The sequence below is a fragment of the Leptodactylus fuscus genome, chromosome 1 (genome assembly GCF_031893055.1).
Source record: "Leptodactylus fuscus isolate aLepFus1 chromosome 1, aLepFus1.hap2, whole genome shotgun sequence".
Taxonomy (NCBI): Eukaryota; Metazoa; Chordata; class Amphibia; order Anura; family Leptodactylidae; genus Leptodactylus; species Leptodactylus fuscus.
The window spans coordinates 123552863-123579524 of NC_134265.1; the positions used below are offsets into that span (position 1 = coordinate 123552863).

The 26662-nt window shown below is 36.9% G+C and overlaps 1 protein-coding gene across 1 annotated transcript in view; it reads right to left on the minus strand.

Moving 5' to 3' along the window:
• Positions 1–1092: 1092 nt before the first annotated feature.
• LHX5 (LIM homeobox 5) overlaps positions 1093–26662 on the minus strand; it is a 27709-nt gene continuing 2139 nt past the window's right edge. The window contains exons 2-5 of the mRNA XM_075262928.1: positions 25043–25266; positions 16361–16638; positions 6374–6539; positions 1093–2465 (exon numbers count right to left, since the gene is read on the minus strand). Coding sequence (XP_075119029.1) covers positions 2098–2465; positions 6374–6539; positions 16361–16638; positions 25043–25266 — 1036 coding nt within the window. The 3' untranslated portion in view covers positions 1093–2097. The remainder of the gene's footprint in view (positions 2466–6373; positions 6540–16360; positions 16639–25042; positions 25267–26662) is intronic.

Genomic DNA, 26662 nt, shown 5'->3' on the forward strand with positions numbered 1-26662 from the left:
TTTTTCTGCTAGCAGAAAATTCTGCTAGCAGAAAAAGAAACCCATTGAATTCAATGGGAGGCTTTTTTTTCAGCGCTGAAATTCAGCACCAAATTCAGCGCCATTTTTCTCCATGTGAACGGATCCTTACTTTGGATCCCAAGAAAGTATAGCTTTGTAAGCAGCTCAGGAGTAAGCTTTGGAAGGCAGCTCTTTTTAGAACAAATTTCATTTTTCTTTAATTACATTGGATTTTAACAAGATTTGATATCAATAAATAATTGGAAACTACTGTAGAGTACAAATTAGGATTGGAAGGACGGACATTTTTTTGTATGATGGGAACAATATTCAAAAGACATAGATTGATCTGTTTGGCAAAAGGCAAAGAATTCCTGCCATGAAAATTCTTTATTACGCATAAGAGACAAAAAAGATGGACACACAATAGGGGAGATTTATCCATCTGTCTCCAGCAGTTTTCTGGAGTAGAAGGATGTTATTGTGGTGGTCATTTGGTTCAAGACCCTTTCTTGCACCAAACTTGAGCCACAACCCCATTTTTCACCTAGCTCACCACATTGTGCGCAAATGTGAGCAGGGACGGGGACGCCTTGGCTCGACATATTCATTATAACTTACACCAATTCTCTGGCATACGTTATAATGGAAATCTATGCCAGTTGCTAACTGCCATAGATCTCTATTCTGGTGCAGAGATTCATAAATCACTCATTCCTTGCGCCTTTATTAAGACTGGAGTATGAAGCCGCAATCTTAATAAATGTGTCCCAATGTGTGTGGCAGATACAGATTTCTTAACTACAAAGATGTCAGAAAGGAAAAGGCTTGTGAACATTGTACAATAAATAAGGAAACACAAAACGTACTTTATTTTTTCATTTCTTTATACAAAATAAGTAAGCTCAGAAGCTTCTCAAATTATAGTACAGCAAAAGGGGCTTCCTTACTGCCCCCTCCTCTCGTCTCCCATAAATTATTTTTTTGGGGGGCTGGGAGGTTATTTAAAAAAAAAAACATTTGTGCACAATTTCTTGGAGGTCCATGAGTAATAGGTAAAGGTGACTTTTTGCCTAATATCAGTGAAAGACAAATCCTACAAACTTGCCACTAGAGGACATCCTAACACCACATTGTTGGTATACATCAAACAGATCAATTTAAGCCTCTAGAACTATCTTTAAAGGTTTTTTTCTTTCTTCAATGCATTTTTTCATCCGATTGTAAGAACATAAGGGTTATATATTTGACAACCATTTCTTAAGCACACTGGGTTAATTCCAGCTAAGAATTTAATCAATGTAAAAACTTAGAGTGGGAGCAATATCTAAATCCAATCCATCACATTAGCATGTTCAGGTCTGCTAACATTTCTTATTGCTGCAAGTACTGCCCAGCGTGACAGCTGATGCATAAGAAATAAAAGGAACTTTTTTATTACAAATGACCCATTAGTGACAGTGAGGTTTGGTGCCCAATTCGGTCGTTGTATTGTTGTCAATAGAAAATTCTATAAAGGATTGCAAAACACAAATGAAATAAACTATTTGGAATATAAGCTTTTGCCGACGATCTGAAAGCTAAATGATTTCCTCTTTTCATCATCTTTTGGAATTGACACTAGTAATAGAAAGTTATAGTAGGAAAATTGGTCCCAATCCATGTGGTAAACTAGTAGCTTCACTGGCTTTCCAATAAGAGGGAGGAGGCAGTCTATTCAACAGCCATGGAGGTGAATTTTGGTTTCAGTGCCATCTTGGTCCCAATGAAGAATCTTATCCTGATATAATGGTCCGGTATTTCAGGATGAGATACAAGGAGACAGGCTGGAGGTCTACTGTCAGGAAGTTGGCTTTTGGTTGTGTCTGTACTCATTCATTTTGGTTTTTATGTTGTCCCTTTTGTCAGAGGAGTGTTCATTTCGAGCTCAGCATGGGGCATTGTATTGTAGAGTAGGAGGTACTCCAGGACATCTTATTCTCTACTTTATGCAGGATCAAGTCTTTGTCCTATCACTTTGAAAGGATGAACTAAAAAACAAATGCTTGATGAGTGGTCAATGACAAGAGTAAGTTTATCCCCCCAAGCTTCCATTTATTACCACACTGTGGCCTCATTAATGTCAGGGTTTTGATGGGGTATAGGACCATTAAAGCCGCTATTGCTAGACATAGAAAATGGTGGACTTGGACCACTGCCGAAGACTTCCCCAGATATTGGATGAAGTGAGCCTGTCATACCAGGCTCTGGACTGGGTGTATCAGGGTGAGATATCATGTCCGCATATCTTTGGTTTTCTGAAGGGTGGTGGCCAGCTAGTGGTGGTTCTAGAGAACCAAGAGGGGTAGAACCAGGCCCTGAATTCTGTAAGTAGCTGGAATCTGCTGGGGATTGTGTCTGGGAGGATGGAGGACCATGAGGGAAAAAATCATAGTTTCCACTTCCGTAATAATCTCCTTGGTAATCTGAAAAAATAGAGTAAAATTGAGTGAGAATATAAGAAAAGAAGCTTACATTTCTAAAGACAGTGCAGTCATTTCTAATAATGATCTATTGTTAACCCTCATTTCTAAATGTCTATGGTAATGTTAGTAAAAAAAAAAAAAAAAAGACAACATCTGAGTAGAATGTCATAGACTCGTCCAAGATGTGTAGGCCTGGCTTTATAACCTATTTTGTTTCTAGTAGGTCTACATTTGGCCTTTTATGCATGTTAGTACAGCACAAGAGCCTAACATGAAGAATGGAAAGCTCGTCTTGGTGGCTGTGGTACACGAGATAGCACCAGAAAGCAGCTCTTTTGTGTGTTTTCTTGTGAATATATAATTTATTCTGTCAATGCAGGAGAGTGCTGCAGATAAAACCCGCCATAGGATTAAAAAGCAGATGACAAGCATATGAAAACTACAAGTGGAAGAAAAGACAAAAAGAATGAAAGGAGAGAGAAGCCACTGTGAAAGTAGAACTTGCTTTGCATTAATTAAGACCAAGACAGGAAAGGTGAGAAATTCATTTTTTTTCTCACAAGTTTTAACTTAGGTGGAAAAACTGTTTTATAAAAATATAAGAAATTTAGGCGAGAAAAGACTTTGCTTGGGGCAATGTTGACATCATCCAGTAAAATTTATACTGACACTATGTGCATTCATTTTTGTATGTATAAAAAATTAGAGGCCTAAGATGGAGCAATAGACACGTATAATCTTTACGGCTAGTTTATTAACAACAGGTTAAAAAAAATCCTATGGTTTATGTTGCAGATTTACTGTATGTGTTCGAGACCTTTTTCTATATGGGTGCCGATATCTACCCTTTTTGTTTACTATCTGTCATGTAAAAGGCCAAGTGTCTTCATGTGATGTTGACAAAGTTCAGCATCATTTCTTACAACAGCGGCATGCTTTGATGCCATGAGATGAACACCTCCCACAATACTAGCTTGTCTCGGGTCAGTGCTCTCATACCCTAATTAATGGTAAATAATAAGCCAAACACTTAGTAGAAATAAATCACACGCCTAGCAGAATGAAACCCATTTGTAAGTGTGGCAAGGCATTAAGTGTTCAGGGTATGCTGGGTTGCGTCAGGAGGAACTGAAGAATACAAAGATGCGGGGAAGGAGCAGATGGGGAAATAATTACTTTTTAGGCTACTTATTACACAATGAAAAAATGTACGAAGATTTAATAAAAATGATCTAAAATAAAAATGCTAAACCTAGGGAATGAGAAACATATTATACCATTATTATTATTAGTAATAATAATAATAACAATAACAAGTATACTATTAAAATAAATCTTTGGATACATTTAATAAGGAAGAAGACAGCCTATATTCTACTTCTTTAATTCGGGGTACTAAATATAATTGTAAATGAAAAAAGGATCGTATGTGAAAGGATCTATGGGTCAGATTTAGTATCCTTTTAATTGAATTTGCAACTAAATCACCTAGAGGAGAAGGAATAAAGCCATGTATTTGGATTCTTTTGTTTTGCTCTTTGCTCAGAATGAAAGAACCGATTCTGTAATCTCTTGACATACAAATCTATTCAGGGCACAGAATGCACAGCTCTTGGTAAACAGACATCCTCATTCATACAGCTCAAAGAAACAAGACACATCTAACTTGTAACAGATCACAAAGACATGGGAAGGGGGGTGATGTATAGAGGAGAAGGGAAAATCTGAGATTCGGGAGAGGGAGGCAGAGAAGTGGAAAAGATTGAAGAAGGAATATATATTAGGTACAAGGATGGCAAATGTCTTCAAAGAAAGACGGGGAGCTGGGGAATATGGAGGTGTGATAGAGGAAGCAGGGGAAAGGGAAAGACATCCAGATATTAGATATTGACAGCAATAGTATAAGCTCAGGACAGAGGCTGCGTAGCTTTATATTAAAATTAGTAGAGAAAATTAAACGGACTCAAAATGTAGAAATGCAGAATATATTTTAATGTTCTTCTATAACTAGAATAAAATACTATAAATCTATGTCTATGGTCATATCTATATAAATTAGATATTAGATAGGTTTGATTTGTTAAGAGCAGCCATGTATGAATACAAGTCGGATAAAGGCCTTTGTTAAATTTTTCTGTTTGTTTGGATAAAAAGCAAGTGGCAGTAACAATGTAAGAAAGTGAACAGAGAAGAAAACGAGAGAAAACATAGAAATCGCAGGTGAAGAGGTGAAATATGTGACAAGAGAGAAGACGGATATAACCCGCCGCTGCATTTTATTACTCTCAGATTATTATTTACGTCTGAGATTCAGGGGCACATGACACACATAATAATTGCAATTGGGTAAATTGTGAATCAGAAGAAGGAGAAAACAAACAAGAAAGGCAGGGTACCCTGCTCTCTTCCAATCACCCTCCATATGTTCAAAGAATGTGAAGGTAATTGGAACAACTGTTGTCTGAATAAGGTACAAAGAAAGCAGCTGTGCTATTGTCCCCTACAACACTACAGAGAGAGCGATGGAGAGAGTGAGGGGAGAGTAAGAAGGGGAGGTAGAGAGAGGGGAGAGGAGAAAGGTGGGGAGCATAGAGTGGGGGAAACCCTGAGGGGGGCATGTCACCTCCACAATGACATGTCTATCTTACTTTCTACTTGCCGCACGAGAAAAAGTTTACAGGAAGAAGGAAGGAGACCTTTAAGAGGTGATGGCTGCAGTAAGAGGAGGAGGTGGTGATGGTGGTTAGAGGATTGAGAGGGAAAAGGAGATTAAAGAGACCTCAGGAAGAAACCTTGTGAAAATCCTTCTCTTGGAGGCTTTGCAATCATTTAATCTTTGAAAATGAGGTTTCTGGGTAGGGCAAAGGTATTTTAGGGATAAAGAAAACTAAAATCCTTTACTATTCCTTAAATAGGCACTGATAGGGGTCAACACAAGGAATGTCATACATCTTAACTAAAATATGAGTTTTCATTATTGACCTTTATGTTAAAAAAAAAAAAGAAGTTGAAGCGATCGGCTAACTTTAATCTGTGCACAGCATGGCATGGAGCACACATTCTGTATGAGTCCAGTAGTGCTGCAAGCAAATAAAACAGATTAAACATTTTTTGTATGCCTTTGGTCACGCATATAGAAGACATGGAGTGAATACCGCTCTATGTGTGTCTTTGAGATATTTTTTAAAAATGAAGACATTTAATGTAATATAGAACTGTTCCTTTGATAAACCCATTCTAAAATTTAAGTAATGAGGTTTTGACTAAAAGATTTCCAATGTAGAAAGAAATTTTTATGAAAAAAATGAAAACATTGCTTCTGATTTTTCAGATAAGAACTCCAAGCTCATCGTTACAATATAGCAGGATGCTTTGCCCCCATGGGGACTGTATATTCTAATATGGAAGAAGTCAGAAGGCTATAAGAAATTAATAGTGGCCAACATACTTTAATGTTACTCATATTTACTGATGAGATGTAGCTAAGTATGTAACAGAGGTGTAACTGTTTGTACCTTGGAAGGATATTGGAATAGGTTGGATGTGTTGGTAAATGATGATAATAACCAAAGCTACATGTTCCAAGGATTTAGTTCAAGGAATAAATGTGCTTAGAAAACCTCATTTCCCAAAGGGTTCTGAACAAATACTCATTGCCATAAAAACATGCATTATACTTTATTTGTAAAAAAAAAATAATAAAAAAAAAAAATTAACAAATGAATTACAAAAAACGGTTAATACTGTGGAAATAAAATAATGTATGGTCCGGTCTGACATTACTTCAAATCCAAATTCCAACTTTGATTTTCACCAGTAAGGATCATTACTGAATTCCATTTCATAGGTGGGGTCCCAGTCAGCTGAGCATATGTCTAAAGGTACATCACACTCAGGCTGTAGGTTACCTCCATAGTAGCTGTAAGGGCCAGACCCAAGAATGTCCGACTCATCAAGTCTTCCGCCTAATGGCCTCATTCGTCTTGGGCTTCTGAAGAAAGCATGCCTTCTAGCACCTAAAGCACTGAGTTGTTTCATTCTCCTCTCCTTGGATCTCCTGTTTTGGAACCAAACCTATAATAAAGGTAATGAAAACATACACAATTAGTCATGTAGTAAAATGACATGCCAAATAAATGTCTTAATAATCTATAATATATATATATATATATATATATATATATATATATATATATATAAAATTTATTTATTTAGTTAAAGATGGCACCACACAGGAGGTAGGTGTGATTCTCCAGGAGCTAAAGACAGTGGAAAATGCTGCAAATCTCTCCACACCTATGATGGCGTCTAGTCACACAATAGTAACATACAAGTATTACCAATATCTTATTTGGTCTGCCAGGCAATGATACAATATCCTTTCTGACTTTCTCTGTATTCTATACATTACAGTAGCATAAGCCCAGGATATAAACTCAAAGACATGATAATGATGTTTTAGAAGAAGACTTGCATGTATTTGGACAGTCTTGTGCGCCACTGAGGTGATAAGCAACTGCAAGCTATTAGTTACTAAAGAGACTTAAAGGAAACTCGGTATGATGAGCCTGCAATCCAATGTGTAGTCAGCATATAAAAGCAGCTGAGCAGAGTGATATATAGGCTTGTGGGAAACGATTCACTATAACTTGTCATTTATTCATTTTAATTCATATTCATCCTAGACTTAGGAGTCTAGTGGGTGGTCGTATTAATGAGAATTAGTTTTCCTGGTATGTGTATGCATATAGACTTGTCAGTCACAGTGTAGGACTGCCCACTGGACTCCTAAACCCAGAATCTAATCCCCATGCCCATTTTACACTGCTACCTAACACCTTGAATGTAAATTTAGACTGGTGGATCCTATAATATGTACATAAATGTAAACCCATCGTATTTTTGGTATAAAAACTTTTCTGGATTGCTAAACGGGCTAATTTTTTTCAGTTTGGCAATGCCCGTGATCATGTGTACAGCAGTACCGTTTTTCATGAACCTGTCAAATACAGCCGTGTCCACCCATGCAAGTCCACAGAAGGCACTTATTCACATGACAGTGAATAATGGCAAAGTAAGGGCCATTTTGGAAATGGCCATTACATGGCAGTTATAGAACCCATGTATATTGCTATATCTATGTCAATTTTGACGGACAAAGATAATGCAAGTCAGTTTTTATGATGGCCGTTTTATAATGGGCTGCCAAGAAAACACCCATGTAAATAAACACATTGAATTCAATGAGTTCTCAAGACAACCATGTGACAAACTTTGCAAAAATGGCTGTCACACGACCATTTTTCACTGTTGTGTGAATTAGCACTGAGGATACCATCACCCACAGGTTAGCCAAAGTGTGTAGCTGCACTTGATAGTATAGGCAAATTTTTTGTCTACGATTTATTAGTGGCAAAATCAACTCTAATGTCTTTTTTATGTAGATTGTGAGTCCCATATAGGAATCACAATGTACATTTATTTTCCTATTAGTATGTTTTTGTAGAATGGCAGGAAATCCACACAAACACGGGCAGAACATACAAACTTCTTGCAGATGTTGTTCCTGGTGGGATTCAAACCCAGAACTCCAGCACTGCAAGGCTGCAGTGCTAACCACTGAGCCACCGTGTCACCCCAACTCTAATATCTTATACAGCATTAAACCAGGACATTTTTCATAACCACATTAATATAAGGTTCGGGACAAGCCAATACTTTAAAGAAATTATTTCACTGATAGGACAGATTCCTCTTCAGGTACTCCTGACTTCAGAGGATCTTAGGTATGTAGTTAGGTTTCTTGATATATTATGAGGGCTTGTTTCTTCTTATTGTTGTTACATTAAAACTTTGCGGCAATCTCTGCAGTGAATCTCTTGTTCCAGTCCTGTAAAACTCCTATCAACGGCTTTTTGTCATCTTGTCAATATGATTAAGGACTAGGTGACATCACACTCCACTGGTCCATACAAGGTCACTGACTAACAGAGCATAGAAATAGTGACATGGGAATGGATGATGTATAGTATATCCTCATAACAAACCTAAATTTATGGACCTTACATAAAGAACACTGCGAGAGGATTAGCATAATATCAGCCATATAAAAAATTAATAGAACAACTAAGCAAAAATGTTTTATGACCTATTTTGCGTTGTGTGTTTCACAGGGAATCTCTCTTCAATTAATTTTGGATCTGCAATGGAGACGCTATTGCCTATGACGATTACATGGCTACTAAAAAGGTAGTCATGACTGAAATGTCCTCAGTATGATAACCAAGGATACCCACCATTAATCTGGGGGCAGCGTTGTTGTGCAACAATTGTATTGGCCGAACAGATAGGATTTAGAAGGACAAATTGTGCTTATTTATGTAAGTAACACTATAAGATTACAGCTATCATTCGTCTACTTTTCTATAAAAATTACAATCTCTGACTAGGTTTTATGACCATTATCTCCATTGCTTTTTCTGTTGCATTAATGTTAAATGAATAAGCCTCATTAATTTTCATTTCTTGATTTATGTGTTTTACTAAATTGCCAGTAAATGGGAAACTAGTGTTGGTATATACTAAATCGGTCAGATGAAATAGATTCCAATAGTGAGGGTGGCCATATACAATAGATGCATATCATCTGAGCCCACCAATTTTGTAAGGACTGATGCATATGTGGGTGACTCCGCTCTGCTTGACAGATGATGTTGAGGGTAAGAGAGACTGTGCATGTTGACTTTTACATGCCCAATCGTTTTGTTCTTAGATCGGGGAATTTATTGCCAGAGGTACCTTATTCCTTTCTCCCCATTAAGAACATATGCATGCTCATCTGATCTTAACATGCGTGCATATAGTGGGGAAAATCACTGATGGTTGAATGTGACCAAAAGCTAAACAAGTGATATGGCCAATACTTACTATCAATCCTGAGCTAGGCCAGAGAGACTGTAATCTACTCAAAGGGTAATGACATTACAAATGTCCTATTAGTTGCCACAGATATTGGTCATTGGATTGGGCATACAAGGCAATGTAACTAGTATGCTACAGGAAGCATTATCATAATTGCCTATTATTGAGGTTAGTAGTTTAAAAGATTTAAGGAAAGCTGTCCTGAAAATAAACAGATTTTAGACAAAGGCCCTAAGTTGTAAATACAGAGGGAAAAAACACGGTGTTTTGCATTTCCAGGAAAATGAATGCTATTTTGTCTTATCTCGTTCACGCCATTGTAGGGGGGAAAAAAGGAGTTTTTGGAACACACTGGATGTTAATTTTCATCATGGAATGTTGTCCCGATATATTTTATTGTGGAAGAAAAAAACTCAGTGAAAACAATGCATTCTCACAGTGTTTTTCCCCGCTGCGTTTTTAGCTGTCTTTTGCTACATGGGGCCTTAGCCTTAAAGTGAATGGGGCCTGCAGAAATCTGTGTGTTCGATGGCAATAAACCCCAATCAGAGAAACAGAATTGATTTTCAGTCACAGACAAATCTGTCGTGCGTAAATATACTCTAGCCGGAGATGGTAATATGCCTTGTATGTGGTTCTCTAGCAGGAATATTCCTCAAAACTCACCACACAAGCCCTACCAAGAGAAGAGAAGCGATCACCTGGAAAAACAAAAGAATTCTATAGAACTGGGTGGATTAAAATCATCCCAATCAAATAAAAGTATTCAGGCACATCCCACCTGATCAGATTAGATGAGAAAATTTCATTGAAATAGCTTGTACTGGAGATGAGGGAAGGTTATGTATTATAATTATACAATTAATGTTTAATGAGTCTTTAGATGTCCTATTTTATGCAGACATGCACTGAAAACGTCTTACTGGTCATCCAGAAAAAGTGGATGGAAAGCCGACATTAATATGTAACTTAGGAGCAATTCTGAGAAGAGGGTTATGGCTGCTCCAATGAGAGCGACCCAATTGGGATAAGTCATGGAAATGTGGATATTTTCTGGAGCAAGAATTTATCATTTATCAGTCCGTTCTCACAAGAGTGAGAAACAGAGTACACTGCCCCCTCCCCAAAGAAGAACACTTAAAAGGTATGAATAAATTGTAGCTTTTGTGTCTTGGGCATTTATTGAGACGACTGTGCAAAAATTCATTAAAAAAAGGAAATCTATGTACACATTCAGTTAACGTATGACCCCTTTACCTGTGGATATATTAATGTCTATGTCTATTAATATAATTTTTAACAAACAATGAACTGCGTAGTGTCTAGTAAAAAAAAAAACACCCCAAAACATTAAGTTGAAGCCCCACGTTGCAAAAACAGAGTATTTTATAAAGTGGATGGGATTCTGGCTAAGAAAAAAAATCTGCAGCAAAAAAGCTGTGTTTTTTGGCTGTGCTTCGCTACGTTGGGCCTTAGCCTTAGACAAAGTTGAGTATCTTTACCAAGAGTTGCTAAGTAACAGTGACATCTGCCGAAAGTTGTATTTATTCCCTTTGAAACAAGGATTGACAGTACTATTTAGACTACATATTGGGTAAGTAGTAACTAATATTTAATATGGCGGCACAATGGGTAGTATTGCTGTTTTGCATTGCTGGATCTCCTCATTTATTCTGAATCAGGCACCATCTGCATGCAGGCTGAATGAACGACCCCATATTTGCATGGGTCATCTCTAGATACTCTGGTTACCTCCCACAATCCAAAAATCACAGCGGCAGGTTAATTGGCTTCCTATGAAATTGACCCCTGTGTGTTTATTTGCCTGTGCTATGAAAATTAGATAGTAAGCTCCATTGGGACAAGAACCTGACATGAATGCATAAATCCTATCTGTGCAGCCTTGCTTACCATGTTTGGGCTATGTTTGTAAAGATTAAAAATCGCCCTGCAGTGCTAGCTTTATAGTGTATTCACATCACAACAACAGATCACTATATATTTTGAAATGTTTGAGCAATGTATTTAACATAACAAATATAATTTAGTAAAAAAAAAATTATGAATATCAACTATCCAAATAGAATTACAATTGTCAATGCAGCGCCACAAACCAAACTCATTGTGGATTCAACATGATTTAGTGTCAATGTGAAGCCATGGGCTTCCAGGTGACCACAAAAGCACATATTACACCATGTGACTATGACACGGTGTATTTCACAAATAATGTATCCACAACCTCATCCAGTAATAAAACACATAGTCACAATAAATAATCAAATGAAGTGAATAGAAAAACATTGATTCTATGAGTATTCCGCAAAATAAAAGATTGCATGAAATTTATCGACATGTTGTTGCCGAGGATAAGGTACTGTAATTACAAACCCAGTGCTAGTCCTAGTGCACTGAAACAGTGATGGCATTTTAAAACCACAGGTCTACAGCTCATCCCTTGAGTTTGGTTCTGTCATGGCGTCCCACCCCTAAGATGAGGGATTACTGAGAACTTTGGAGGAATTCTTACTGGGATAAGCCGCAAAAGAAGGAACATGAAAACCATCAAACATGAAAACCACTTTATCAAAAGCATCATATCCTGTACAAGCCCCTCTAAAGGGCTTATAGGATCCGGATTACAACTCTTTCAGGGCGATGAATGGGGACCCCCATCTGAGAGACAAGGGAAGGACCTCACTCTTTTGCTGGTGAAATGAGGATTAAAAAACACCAATCTTTTTTCAAACTAAATAATAGGCAAGGACTTATAAGAAAAAAGTATCGAGCTTTGAAAAAAGCTACAAAAAAACAGAAAGACCAACATTAAAAATGTAACTAATAAAAGGACAGACCAAGCTCTGCCATTTCATACATATGCCTTCCTGGTTTTGTTACTAAGACAAGATAAAATATTAAGGGTGCAGCGCTTATTTGTTTCTTTCCTACTTTCCTGCTTTTTGTACCGTCCATTTAATATCAGATTCTGAAAACTATTTATTCCATGTTAGCACTTTGGACTGTGTTCACACTAATGTTTTTTTTTTTTTACATGCATTTTTTTAATCTTATTTTTGAGATTAACAGCTAATATAAATGGATTGCGCAACAGGTTTGTAACACAGTAGTTGACATCATTTTTTCTGAGCAATTTTTTGATTATGGTGCCACAAATTTTGCGTAAGAAAAGAAGAAATAGAAGGTTTCTTACTATATAGAGGGAAATCTGATGTACGTTTTTTGATTTTGTTTAACATGACTATAATCTTTTCACAATCATTTTTCCCATGTCTTCTAGTTCTTCATATTTTCAAGGCAAAAGCCACAAGACAATGGCATGTATTTTCCTGTGCATTATGCATGTTCAGGTTAGTCTTTTAATTAAAATGTAATCTAATTAAAACATACATTGAGTGATCAATATGGAGCTGAAGAAATGTAGAACAGAAAATAGAAGTGGATGAAGTATAGGTTTAAATAATATACCATTCATAAGAGATATTCGAGAATAAATTATTTCCATGAATGAAGTAGCAGAACAAGTAATATACATTTCTCCTATCTCTTGGAGCAGGGATAGGCCATGGTTCACCATTTCCTTGAGGCAATTAATTCTTTAAGACTTACACGAGCATGTGGTATATATATTACAGACAATTCATCACCAGTGGGAATATTAGCAGCATTTCATATTGCCTCTGTGTGATGTCGCCAATAATAAAGCTGTGGTAAGTCATGAATGGGCACTACAATTGACTCATTATCACTTATGGCTACTAATGGGCGATCATTGTAGGAGAGACTATTATTGGGCCTGAAACTATGTGAGCTGAAATCACCAGAATGTTCTTGGGTTAGCTCAGGTTCTGCCGAAAAAGAAACAAGGAATGTACTGCTTATAGGATGCACGTAATGCTTGTGTTTGTAATGTTCTGAAGGACGATGAATGCTTGACTATGTGCAGTCAAGGTCATTTTGATAATGGTGTAAAAATTTTGACCCATCAGGACAGAAGCCTGACTATAGTCATGATAGCCTGACTTGGTCATGTAGTCAAGATAATAATATATCCTAATTAAAGGGAACCTGTCACATTCGACAAGCGGTCTAATCTAAAGCAGCATGTTATATAACAGGAGGAGCTGATCAGGTTGAAATGTAATATTGTTGTCTTTCTTCGTATTCTGAACTTTGTAGTCATACCGATAGAGAGAAGGTGGTCCATTATGGAATCACTCCGCCTACTGGACTAATAAACTCAGATAAGCAAAGGTTTGAATGACTAAATTATAGCAAAGTTTTTATACAAAACGATAAATTGATCTGTTCAGTTCCTCCTGCTTTATAATATATGTGGAATCTGTGAAAATAGGTGCATCTTGGGCGCAAGATGGCCATGAAAAATTTATATTTTTTCATGCCTGTTTCATACCTGGATTGTGTCAATGTAGCCTAAAGGAAGAGACTTCTTTTGGGTTGATTCTGCTCAATGTAATTTTGCCCTTGAGCCAATGATATTACACAGTAGTCCTGTCTTCAGTGGCTCATCTGTACAAATCTTTGATAACTACCCATGTCAATCTCCATTGTTGGCCACTATATATATGTGACTAAGACAATTCTTCTTAAGGCTGGAGCCCCACGGGACGTAAACGCGGCGATTTGCTCGCAGCGGAGATGCTGCGGGAAAAATCGCGGTGTTTTGCAGTGCAAGCAAAGGGGATGGGATTCATGTGAATCCCATGCCCACTTTGCAGAAAAAAATGCAGTGCGGACACACTGCGATTTGCAAAGCCGTTGCGGCTTTGCAAATTGCAGCATGTCAATTATATCTGCGGAAACGCCAGCGGCTTTCGCGTAGATGTAATGGGAAAAGAAAGTCCGCAGAGGAAAACTCGGTGAACTTTCTTTTTAAAGCGCTGCAGAAAGAACCGCAATGCGATCACGCAGCGGTTCTTTCCGCAGCGCTTTAGTGCTGCGATTACGGCCTGTGGGGCCTTAGCCTAAGTTATACATTGTGTGTGGACTGCACACAAGAAATTTACCAACTTTAATTCCTTTCTTTATAGGGTAAAGGAAATAAAACTGCTAGAGACTGATAAATCAGTATAAAACTAGGGTTGCTTCTATACTTTCCAAAGATGCCTTTCTCATTCTGCATTGCAGTTCCATTTTCATGAAAATGAGTGCTTTATTCTTATTCAAACTAGCTGAAGGGGGCTTTAGGGGAGTGTGCTCTCCTGCTGGGGCTTCACTATCTGCTCTAGATAATAGCCCCTAACTGCCACCCAGCTCTGCTGTTCATTGATTGTACAACATCCTCCACTTTGTCACACTTTGTCTGCAGGGATGGTTATCTAGAGATGAGAGTGAAGCCCCAGCAGGAGGAACAATGATCCTAAAACTCTTTCAGCAAATTTGCATAAGACACTGATTTTTATGAAAATGGAGCTGCAATACAGAATAAGAAAAGTATCTTTAGAAAGTGTAGAAATCATCCTACAAGGTACTGGCATTAGTCTAATACCGATCTTCCTACTGACAGGCTCCCTTAAATGATTTGATAACACGAGTATAGGGTCAGTAAGTAACACTGCAGTCAATGATAATTTGGGAATTTATTTAAAGGAAAATTAAACTTACAGTGAAAGAAAATATACTCGTGTAATTCCAGCATTCACTGCTTTGTCAGCCTGCAGCATTCTTATGCAAGATCCCAAAACAATAGACATGCTACAAAGAACACGGGAGTGAATCCTCTGCTGATCAGTTCTGTCTCTGGTCAGTAGAGGCCTAGAGGAACAGGATTTAGTATTCTTTTGTACTACTGCACACAAGCCACTGTGCTCCTGTTCTTGCTCCAGCTAGTTGTCTTACAGCCTGAATAAGGGGGCTGAGCTCCTAAGGCACTCAATGTGTCTTAGTTTCAATTGTAAGATGAGACAAAACAGGAGAACTAAAGTAAAGGAGACAATGAAGTGAGGAAGAGCTTGGATATTTTCTGTGTTTAGCGTTCCTTTTAGAAACCTATTGGGATAACAATGCTTCTGGTTTAAGTGGCAACACCAAAACTTAAAATCATTCCTTCGGCTAGTTTCTTTGTCATGGCTCTCAAGTAATGATCCGCAAGCAAAGCATCTTGGCCACAAGTCTCCACATAGTAATTGTTTGTGTGTATTCTGAATCACATAGTTATCCTGGGATCCACATACTGGACAAACATCTACATTTACTCAACTCAACAACTTGCAACATACCATATGTTCTCATTATTGTGGTGTTAAAGCTCTTTGGTACACAAAGGTCTTAGGTGAATGTCTAATCTTGGTTTCTTTTTTAATCTATAAAGGTTTCTAATTCATTGCTGATCGATTTCATCAAATATCTTCAGCGTTCAGAGTAAGATTAATTTTTATACAGAGCTGTAGATCCCAAAAACTTGCTCATTGAACAGAATAATGAAACAGTACTCAGTAAACTTCTAAGCTGTCCCTAGTGGTAGATGCAGGCAATTGCAACTTAATCAATTAACCCTATGTGCACACAGGAGATTTGGAGCTCTGAGGAAGACAAATTGAGTTCCAATCACTACAAAGATAGAGTACGAAGTTAAACAGCGCAGAGTATTGGACCTAAAATACACATGCTAATAACAGATGTCAACTTAATATATTGTCTGCTGTAAGCAGTAGTAAAACGTTCTTGCAAAATTATCCTAAACAAAGCCAAAATACACAAATTTTCCTACTACAGCAAATGCTTTTATGGTTCTATACTAGAAGCCTACAGTTTCCACTTTGTGCTTGGAAGAACTTTCCGCACAATCACTTAAACTGCAAGAGTAAATACAAGGACAAAGGCTATGCAATGTAATATATTAATATAGCAATGATAGTACAACACACACATATACTCTATGAAATAACTGGTAATAGAGGCTGCAGGAAGTAATACACAACCGAATAGTGATTTACCTGAATCACCCGCATGTTCAGCCCTGTTTCTTGTGCTAACTGTTCTCGAATGTGCCTTGTTGGTTTTGGAGTGGCTGCAAATGCTGCCTTGAGGGTTTCTAGTTGCTTTGCTTTAATGGTGGTCCTAGGTCCTCTTCTTTTGGTACCAGAGTTCTGCTCCTCGTTCTCATTATTGGCAGTCTCCTTATCAGAAGAGGTGGAATGATCTGTCTCTTTACTTTCATCGTTTATTGGATCTTGAAGATCTGGAGATAAACTTCTGTCTGTACAAGAGGACACTAAGAAGCACAAAACATAGTGTTATACAACATATATGGAAACCCATACATATCATTTTCTAATTTTTTTCCAATTAAAAAACCCCAATCAAACAAGGACAAGACATACTAAAGTAGGCTGGTAATGTGGTCTTAAGAAAGCTGTAAGAAATATGACATCCGGTATAATATGTTTTACTATGTGTGGAAATCATTGGATAACTGATGACATATGGAATACGTAAACACATAAAGATATAAGTATACAAATCATCAGCGCACACTTTTTGATATTATTTCATTTACATTCCCAGTGGTATACAGACTGGACAACAGCATTAGTTGTTTGATCCCTTCAGCCCATAAAGAAATACAAAGTCAAAGTTTTAGGCTGAGGCCCCACGTTGCGGAAAAGCAGCTTTTTTGTTGCAGATATTGCTGCTTTTTTTTTTTTTTTTTTTTAAGCCCAACCCAAGAATGGCTCCAAAAGGAATGGGAAATATATAGGAAGCTCTTATACTTCTACCTTCTGCTCAATCCACTCCTGACTTTGGCTCAAAAAAACGCAGCAAAATCTGCAACAAAAAAAACTGCATTTCTGCAACGTGGGGCCTCAGCTTTACAGACACTAATGTGAACATAGCCGGACAGGTGGATCCCTGCAGAGACTAGAATTGTATGTTATTACAATCTTTACCTGTACATACCAGTAACTATCATTTAATAGCACAAACTCACTGCCAATAAGCCAACAGAAAGAACCTACATTAGGCACATTAAGTGTTCCAATAATCTCCTGCCATCTCTCCTGATATACCTATACTAAATACATGTACTCCCCATAAAATAATACTTCTGGAGCATACTTTCTTATAATTCTGCATTGTGCTGTTCCTCTTTTATTCCTATCAGAAATATAGGAATAAATTGACAAATTTCACATTTCCTCCTATCAAAGAGGAGTGGCCCTACATCATTTAAACACAGTCACCACTAATAGGACAGTGTGAGACTGTGCAGGGAAACTGTCTCCACCCAGTTGTCAATGTAGCCATAAATATCTAGTAAGCATAATAGAGGAATGATACAAGACACATTAAAAAGAATTTCAGAATTGCTATGTTTTCAGGAATACAAGTGTTTACTAAATCTGACGTTCCTGGAAAGCAGGTATATTCTCTTCAAGAATTTAATGAAAAATATATACATAGACAGGATAAACCTCAGGGGTAGGTGCAATAAGAAGGGTGTGATTGAAAATACTGAAAAGTCTGCAACATAAAAATATATAATGGTTGATGTATGGATAAGTACTATACATTATAACTATTCATGAGATGGAAGACCACATGTGGGTTATGTAGAAAAATAAAGAATTCTAGTGTTGGCCCTTGAAACAAATCTAATGTTGTGTCTTGCTTTGCAATGTGAAAGCATACACCTGGTTGAATAATGTAGACTATGTACTATGTATCACACTATGGACATATAAGAATCATTTCATTTTTAAGACACACTGTGTGTAGATATTATAGTGGATTTGTTTGTCTGGAACGTATCAGTGCTATTAACACATGAATTGGTCACTACATAGAGACCATATTAGCATAGGTATTGTATGCACTGGTTCTTTCTGCATACTGGATGCTGTTATACTGGAAATTTCACAATGTCGCCTCTTCTATTTACATGCGTCGTCCCATGCTAGTATATTCATCTATGTAAATGATGTCCACATAAGCATGTGAAAAGCATGACCAAGAAACACAACAGAACTGGATTTTATTCCGATAAGTTTTGTGTTTTAGCTTTACACATGCGATTAACAATACTATGCATGTTGTTACATATGCAGTTATGAATATTACTTCATTGCCTTTAAAAGTCCCATTGTGTTCACAATTTATAGGGCAATAATTTGCTTATTTATTGAAATATCAATACAAATGGCGATAAATGAAACTTTGTGCCCAAGAATATATGCAGTGTCTATCTACCCTGCCACTATGCAAAGCTAATTCCTTTATATATCCCGTCTCTCTTTTTACTCTTACCAAAAATGTTGTCAAAATAAATTTAAAATATTGACATTTCCAATTCCGCAACCTAACAAGGTCAACTATAATAACATCAGCCTCTCATACCTATTGAGCCCCTCTCTTCCCATATCCCCCTAAGGCCATATGTAGTGAAATACAACTAAAGTAATGCTGCAGAAAACCCCAATGAGAAAATGCGTCACTTTTTTTCTGCAGTATTCACCATTGACTGTTGGTGAATTTATATCCGCTTTTTTTTTTCTTCTTCTGTTAAATATATAGGAAAAACGCTTGCAATTCTGGAGTAAAAATTAACATACTGCATTTTCAGAAACACAGATTTTCTTCAGCTATTTTCCCATAATACATGGATAACATTAATGAAATCTCTTTCACTTGACTGGTACTGAAAAATGCAGCATTTCTTTCCAGTGTGTTTCCACAGCAGGTAAAAACACTGTATTTCTGCAATATGGGGCCTTAGCCTTAATGTGGAAGGTCTTATGGGCAAGGTCCTGTTTGTTTTGGCTTATTATCTGTCGCTTTATCCGTCTTTGTGTTTTGTTTACTGGTTTCCCTGATTCTATAATGCTATGGGATATGTTGGTCTTGTAGAAATAAAGGTTGTTATAATTTTGTGATGTGAAGGCCATTTATTGTACCTTGGATTTTATGTAACTATTATTGCACAGGGAATGTAGAGAAGGGAAGCCAGACTTGGTAATGTGCACTTGTCCTTACAATCCTGAGAGATGACTGCAGATATACAAAGTATATAACCTGTGTAATATGCGCTCATGTGTGAATATAGAATGACACAGATTTGCAAAACGCTGTTGAGTAGAAACCAGTATAAGGCTAAGGCACCACATTGCGGAAACGCAGCTTTTTTTGTTGCAGATTTTGTTGCTGTTTTTTGAGCCAAAGCCAATAATGGCTACACAAGGAACGAGAAATATATAGGAAGTTCTTATACTCTCTTCTGCTCCATCCACTCCTGGCTTTGGCTCAAGAAAACGCAGTAAAAGCTGCAACAACAAAAAAAAAAAGCAGCTCTTCCGCATTGTGGGACCTTACCCTAAGGCTGAGTCTGAGGCTGCACTTGACTTTGTACAGTCTGAAACTTCTGAACATGAAATTTCTTACAAACATAAAGCAAATTCATCTGTGAATGTCTAATACAACCAGAAAATTCCAGTCAATTAAAGAGAAATCATTTTACATATTTTCTTCTTAAACCATTCAGGTAATGAAATTAAAGGGATTTTCTGGATTAAAAATAATCATGACCTATCCAAAAGGATCAATGTCACATCTAACACTCTGGACCCCCGCCGATTAGCTGTTCTACGCAGCTAATACACAGAGAATAGAGCAGGAGGCAGACAGCTCTCTTCTCTGTGTAGTGGCTGAACCGAGTCACTGAAGTTTAGCTCTCATTCAAGTGAATGGGACATAATCTCCATAGATTGTAAGCCCTCGTGGGCAGGGCCCTCTACCCCACTGTGCCAGTCGGTCATTGTTAGTATTATATCTACCTGTATATTTTGTGTATTGTATGTAACCCCCAAATGTAAAGCACCATGCAATGCTGCTATATAAATAAACACTAATAATAATAATAATCTGCAGTAACGTGGTCTGGCCACTACACCGAGAACAGAACTGTCTGTTTCCTGCTCCATTCTCTGTGATTAGGTTGCTAAAAACAGCTGATCTATCGGGTGTCAGACATCAGACCCCACACACATTTTTACATTGATGATTCAATCTTATGATAGGTCATTTATTTATTTTTTTTAATGTAGGTTGTGAGCCCCACATAGAGCTCACAATGTACATTTTTCCCTATCAGCATGTCTTTGGAGTATGGGATGGAAATCCATGCAAACACAGGGAGAACATACAAACTCCTTGCAGATGGTTTTCTGCCCTTGGTGGGATTTGAACATCAGGACTCCAGCACTGCAAGGCTGCAGTGCTAACCACTGAGCCACCGTGTGGCCCCTGATAGGTCATTTATATATGCCAATGGCCTAGGTCATTATTATGCTTTGTCTGCAATGCACCTACATATTTCACAGATCTATATGTTACATAATATGAAGATAAGGCAAGCTAGGTTTAAGACAATATAGGTTCACAGCTTCTTTCCAAGCTGATGGGAGAACTGATGCATAAAGAGATAGGGCCTTATGCATGCGACAGTGACATTTTTAATAAATCTAATGGACGTACATATCTGTTTTTAACAGCTGATTTGCATCCGTTCCGTTTTTCCATTTTTGATGGCTAAGTTCTATCCATTTTGCATCAGTTTTTAACTGTCAGTGAAAAAAAAAATTGATACATTTCATTGGTCTTTCTTTTTTTTAACCCAACTGACCCATTTTTAATGGACATAACTTGGTCATCAATCTGTTTTAAAGCTACATTCAGCTGACCAAGGCCATGTCTTGCACCTGAGGGCAGCTGTTTTCACGGATCCCCCATACATTAGGCTACATTCAGATGTTCAAAATGCCCAAGGCCATACAAAATGTCCATTTTTCATGACAGTCTTGAACCCAAGGGGCACCCATTTTCACTAACCCCACCTACATTTGAATGTATGGAGTGATCTGTGAAAACAGACAGAAATAGGACAAGACCTATATTTTGGTAATCCGTGACAACGGACTATCAAAATAACAGTCATGTGAGTAGCCCCCCATTCATTGACATTAAATTTAATGTTGCGATGTGAGTTCTGTCAAAAAACAAACAAACAAAAAAAAAAACGGACGTCACACAGCCATTATTCACATGTGAATATGGCATCGATCAGATAAAATGTATACATTGATTGAAAACGTAATTTTTTTTTTTTCGATAGCTGCGTAAAAATGGACCATTAAAAGAACGGACAAGTAAAAAGACACATTGGATTCAATGTGTTCCCAACATGGCCATGTGACAGAAATTGGAAATTGTCCGTCCCACGTCTGGTTTTCACTGTCGTGTGAATAAGCCTTGTCTGTATATGCACTTGTTTTTTCTGCCTTTTGGACCCATTATTATTCCAGAACATGCAGATGTAGCAGGCTGTAAAAAATGGATCATCATTAAATAGATGCAAATAGATGAAGTTTTGCTTCAGTTCGACACCCAAGGAAACTAATGAGATCTGGCTTTTTATAATAAAATGTGTCAAAACAACATAAAGGAAAAATGTGTTAAAGCAACACATGTAGAGAAGCCCATGGAAGAGAAAAGCATTGATCAAAGGAACTTACAGTCTAAAAAGAGGAGGAACACTAGATCCCAGGTAGTGGAGAAACTGGGGGTTATGAGATTTGACTAATTGTAATGAGGTATTACGTGGAGATTAAAATACTATTCCTCTAGCTGTTTTCCATGTAATAACATCTACAGGATTATATTAAAATGATGCTGAGTGTCTCCTATATCTGTAAGCATCCATGTCACACTCAATGTTCTCACATGTTTGGGCAGCTCTCTTTGGAATAAAGCACAAACACTAGGAGGTTGTATACTGCATATACTGCATACTGCCATTTCATTTTCAGAGTGTGCCTCACAGTACAACAACATATTAAAAACGATGCAAGTATCTGAGAAAACAGGACAATGTGTTGTAGTTTTGGGTACTGGTTCTGAAATGAATGGGTGTTTCCAGCAGGGGACGCATCTCTGCACACTCTCACACTGTCCAATCAATACTGGTTGCCATTGACAAGGGGAATAGTAAAAGCATGTCCTCTTTAAGTAGTCTCAATATTGAGATGTATGCATCAGCTCAGTACCCCATTCTGAGGCTTAACTTGAAACTCATGGGCCTCACTGCAAAATCTGCACTATTTATAGCCAATACCCCCTTATAAAGGAAACCTAGTAGTGAGGGGGCAAGATTTTTTTTATGCATGTATGATTCTTAAAACCAACAGAAGTACTCTATCTAGAAAACTAGTGCTCCACGTCAACTTTGACTGTGTGACGTGACCTCGCATAGGCCAGAAATCAAACAGATTTCAGGCCACTTCAATGTCACGATTTCAGTAACTCGTGGCTCTCAACATGAACTTATTGACTTTATTAGTTGTGAGGCTGCAATCTTTGGCTGTGTGATGTGTTTCATAGCTAAGGTCACTGTGGGCCCTAGCCTAAGCTAAGACCACAATTACACAATTACATTAGACAATTACAGCCCCATTTATTGCTTATTGTTGTCACCCTTATAAATATCACTTTTTGTTCCATAGCTGTTGGACATAGCACCTTGGGATTTCCTTTTTGTATATTCCTCCTTCTAGATGTATTTATGATGGGCACTTCCTTATTGCTTGTTTCACTTGTACACTTGTCAGCTATATTTCCTTTATATTCTTTATGGTACTGCTATATTAACCTTTCATTCATTTTTTGGAAGTAATTTTTATACGTTTGGGTCACTTGAATTTATATTGATAGACTTGAGTAAAAAAAATTCCGATTCAGGGACTTGGTAATTTAAACAAATGCACCATATAGATGACATTATTCATATATGGTTTGTCTTCCATACAAATGGTTATGTTATCAGCAAGTTAACTATAACAAATTCCTTCATGGTCAAACATGGATGAAATAGATTGAAAATATACATATATCATATATATATTTCATATGGATAGATAGATTTTTTACAAATATTTTTAATTATTCAATAGAGCATAAATTTATTAATATTCAACGGGCATAAATTAATATAAAACTGTCTGGTACAGCCATAAGAAAAAAGGTGCAACAAAAGGAAACAATGACAAAACAAAACATGCACACATGACCTTGTGTCTCCATTGTGTTTTTATAGTGTATGGTTTGCTTGTTTGATTGATCAGTACACAATGGAAAAGAAAGGACTCCAACACATTAATGTGCCAGGGCCAACAAGAAATGCTCGCATAATATGCACACTGATGATGGGAAAGAACTAAATTGAATTAGTGAAGGCAGATTTGTGTCTTACAATCGGTGACAATTGTGCTGTTGATAATCTTATTCTATCTCTCCCATATTCTCCATAATCTTCCTAGCTACTTCTACACCACTGTACTTTTCACCTGCTTGTTATATGTAGAAATATTAAAAATAATTATTGCTTTTTCTGTTATGTCAGTCTAATTGTTTGGTCCAATGTTTATGTGGATATTTCCACTGGTTTATGATCAAATTACAAAAGATTTGGTACATTTCATGTCACAATTCATGTGTGAATATTGTTTATTATAATAGAATTTCAGGAAGCTTTATTTAGGTGGACAAAAATAAAAATATGGTGTCCAGTGCGGGCTAAAATCCCATTTGGAAGGTGTATAGGTAAATAGAATAGATGGACATTATCTACAGAAGAGAGCACAATAGTGTTCACAAGACAGGCAAGTTTCAGCAGAATAGTTATGATGCTTCAGCCATTGGTAAGTCCCAGGTCACTGTCACTATTATTAGTGGGAAGCCAAACTAGAGCACAGGAAAACTCACTCAACAAAGTACTGATCCTAAGTGTATGACTAGTGCTACAACTTCCACTTTAATGTCCTGTACATAATGTGTTGGGTTGGGTGTGAGATGTGCATAGAACTCTATGAGTGCATAGCATAAGGGTTATAATGTAAAATGAAGGGTTGGGCACAAGACCTCTTCTAGGGAGTGATAAAGCCTGGAGAGATGTCTGTTGTGGTGCTGGCTGGTTAACAAAAGCAGGTGTGTCTGCCAGTTGTGGTAATGTTCAGACTATAAGGCAGCTACTGCTTTTAGATCCACCCACAGGCTGGCATGGAGGAAAAGGGAGGGTGTTTGTGTATCTCTGTGCTGTCTGAGATTAGCAAATCATGACCTCTATTAAGGGCTCATGTAAAAGCGTTAGGATTGGGCAGGGGTGTGTGCAAAAGAGGAGGGGGCATGCAGTCAGCTACTTCAATTATAAGTGAGATGGAGCAAGGGCATAATGCAAATATGACTATATGTCTATATATATCTATACATATGTATAGTTAAATATATGTATAGATATAGTTTTATATCTATATAGATAAACATGGATATATATCTCCATGTCTAGCTATATATAGATATAAAACTATATCTATACATATATCTATCTATACATATAAATATCTGTATATATATATATATATATATATATATATATATATATATATATATATATATCTAGAGAGAGAGAGAGTTTTTTTCCCCTAAAGATCAAAGGTTATATGAAATATCTATTAGATAAAACTAATTCTCAAACCAAGAAGTTATATTACCCGCTCAAGTTCTTCATGATACTGGTCAAGTAAGTGACGCAAGATAAATAGAAATGACGTCACACTGGTCGGTGATCTCACCTGAGTTGAGGCTGCTCTCTTTCAGGCTACTGGCGCTGACATAATCCTCCTTGCAGACAAATTTGTTCTCGTCTATAATGTAGAGTTCCTCCCCAGTAGACAGCTGCTTGTTACACACCATGCAGGTAAAACAATTCAAGTGGAAAACTTTGTTCCTGGCTTTCCTCACCAGGTCGCTGGGAGAGATTCCAAGCGAGCACCCTGCACATTTAGTACCGAATCTCCTGTAGGAAAAGAAAAGAACTGGCGATAAATCTGGACTGGGAGACGATATTCCAGGTGCCATAGATCGCCGCGACGACATTGCTGCGATATTTATCGTGCGATCCTTATTCTTTCGGTAGCTATGGTATTAAATGCACATAGGTAGAGATTTCAGGATGGTGGGGGAAAAGTAGTGGCATATATACGTGTGTCGATAGGATATATAAATCCTTCTATTGTGTGTGTGTGTGTGTGTGTGTGTGTGTGAGTGTATGTATAATATATATATATATATACATATATATATATATATATATATATATATATATATATATATATATATATATATATTGGAGTAATATGTTCTGTCAACACATTGTATTTTCCTCCAGCGTATACTAACATATACTAACACTTCTATAGCATTAAGCCCCTTTAGTCCTAACAGAAGATAAAGCAGGGCTCGGATTGCAGAATTTGTCGCTAGAAATTCAGGAATTATTTCAGTGCTATTCCTACTGTCATTGGGTATACTATAGATGAATGATAACAAATGAAATAAAATATGAATTATTATATGTATATAATATATCTATTACATCATAATAGGATGAGCATGTGCAGCGAGAGATCTGTACAGGTTATGTCAGTCATATCTGCGATATTCTGCACCGGCCAGAGACATTGCCGGAGCCGTTCTTATTTATTCCAGGGTGTAACAAAAGGGATCTATCTATCTATCTATCTATCTATCTATCTATCTATCTATCTATCTATCTATCCATCTATTTCTATTCCATATCTGTCTAATATATATCAATCGATCCATCTTTCTCTTTCTGTTTGTGTGCAAGTATATATATATATATATATATATATACTGTTTCCATTTTGCTTCCTGTGCACTCACGTGTGTGTGTGTGTATATATATATATATATATATAATTTTGATTTAGTGTTCTGCATATAAATGTATATACATATTCAAACACATTTTTCTAAAGACTTACAAACTTAATCGACGAGTGCAAAATATTTACATTACATATAAATTCTGAATATATGTATGTGTTTACATATATGTTAATATAGATCGATATTATCTATTTATCTGTCTATCTATTCACATACAGACAATACAACTTGAAGTAAAAACATAGAAAAGCGTAAAATATCAAAATGATATAAGCTTGAGCAACAAAGTAATGCCATACATAGGATGGTTCCGTATTAATGATCCATGCGGAGTCTATTTGCGGTTACGTTTTTCAAAAATGCCCAGTATGTATATTTGTGTATATATTTATCATAATCAAGTGTTCTGGACTGATACTACGTCTACCTACTTGGGTGAGAGTTTCTTCAAAAAGTCAAATAGGCTATTTTATAACGATAGTATTAAATTATTAGTAAAT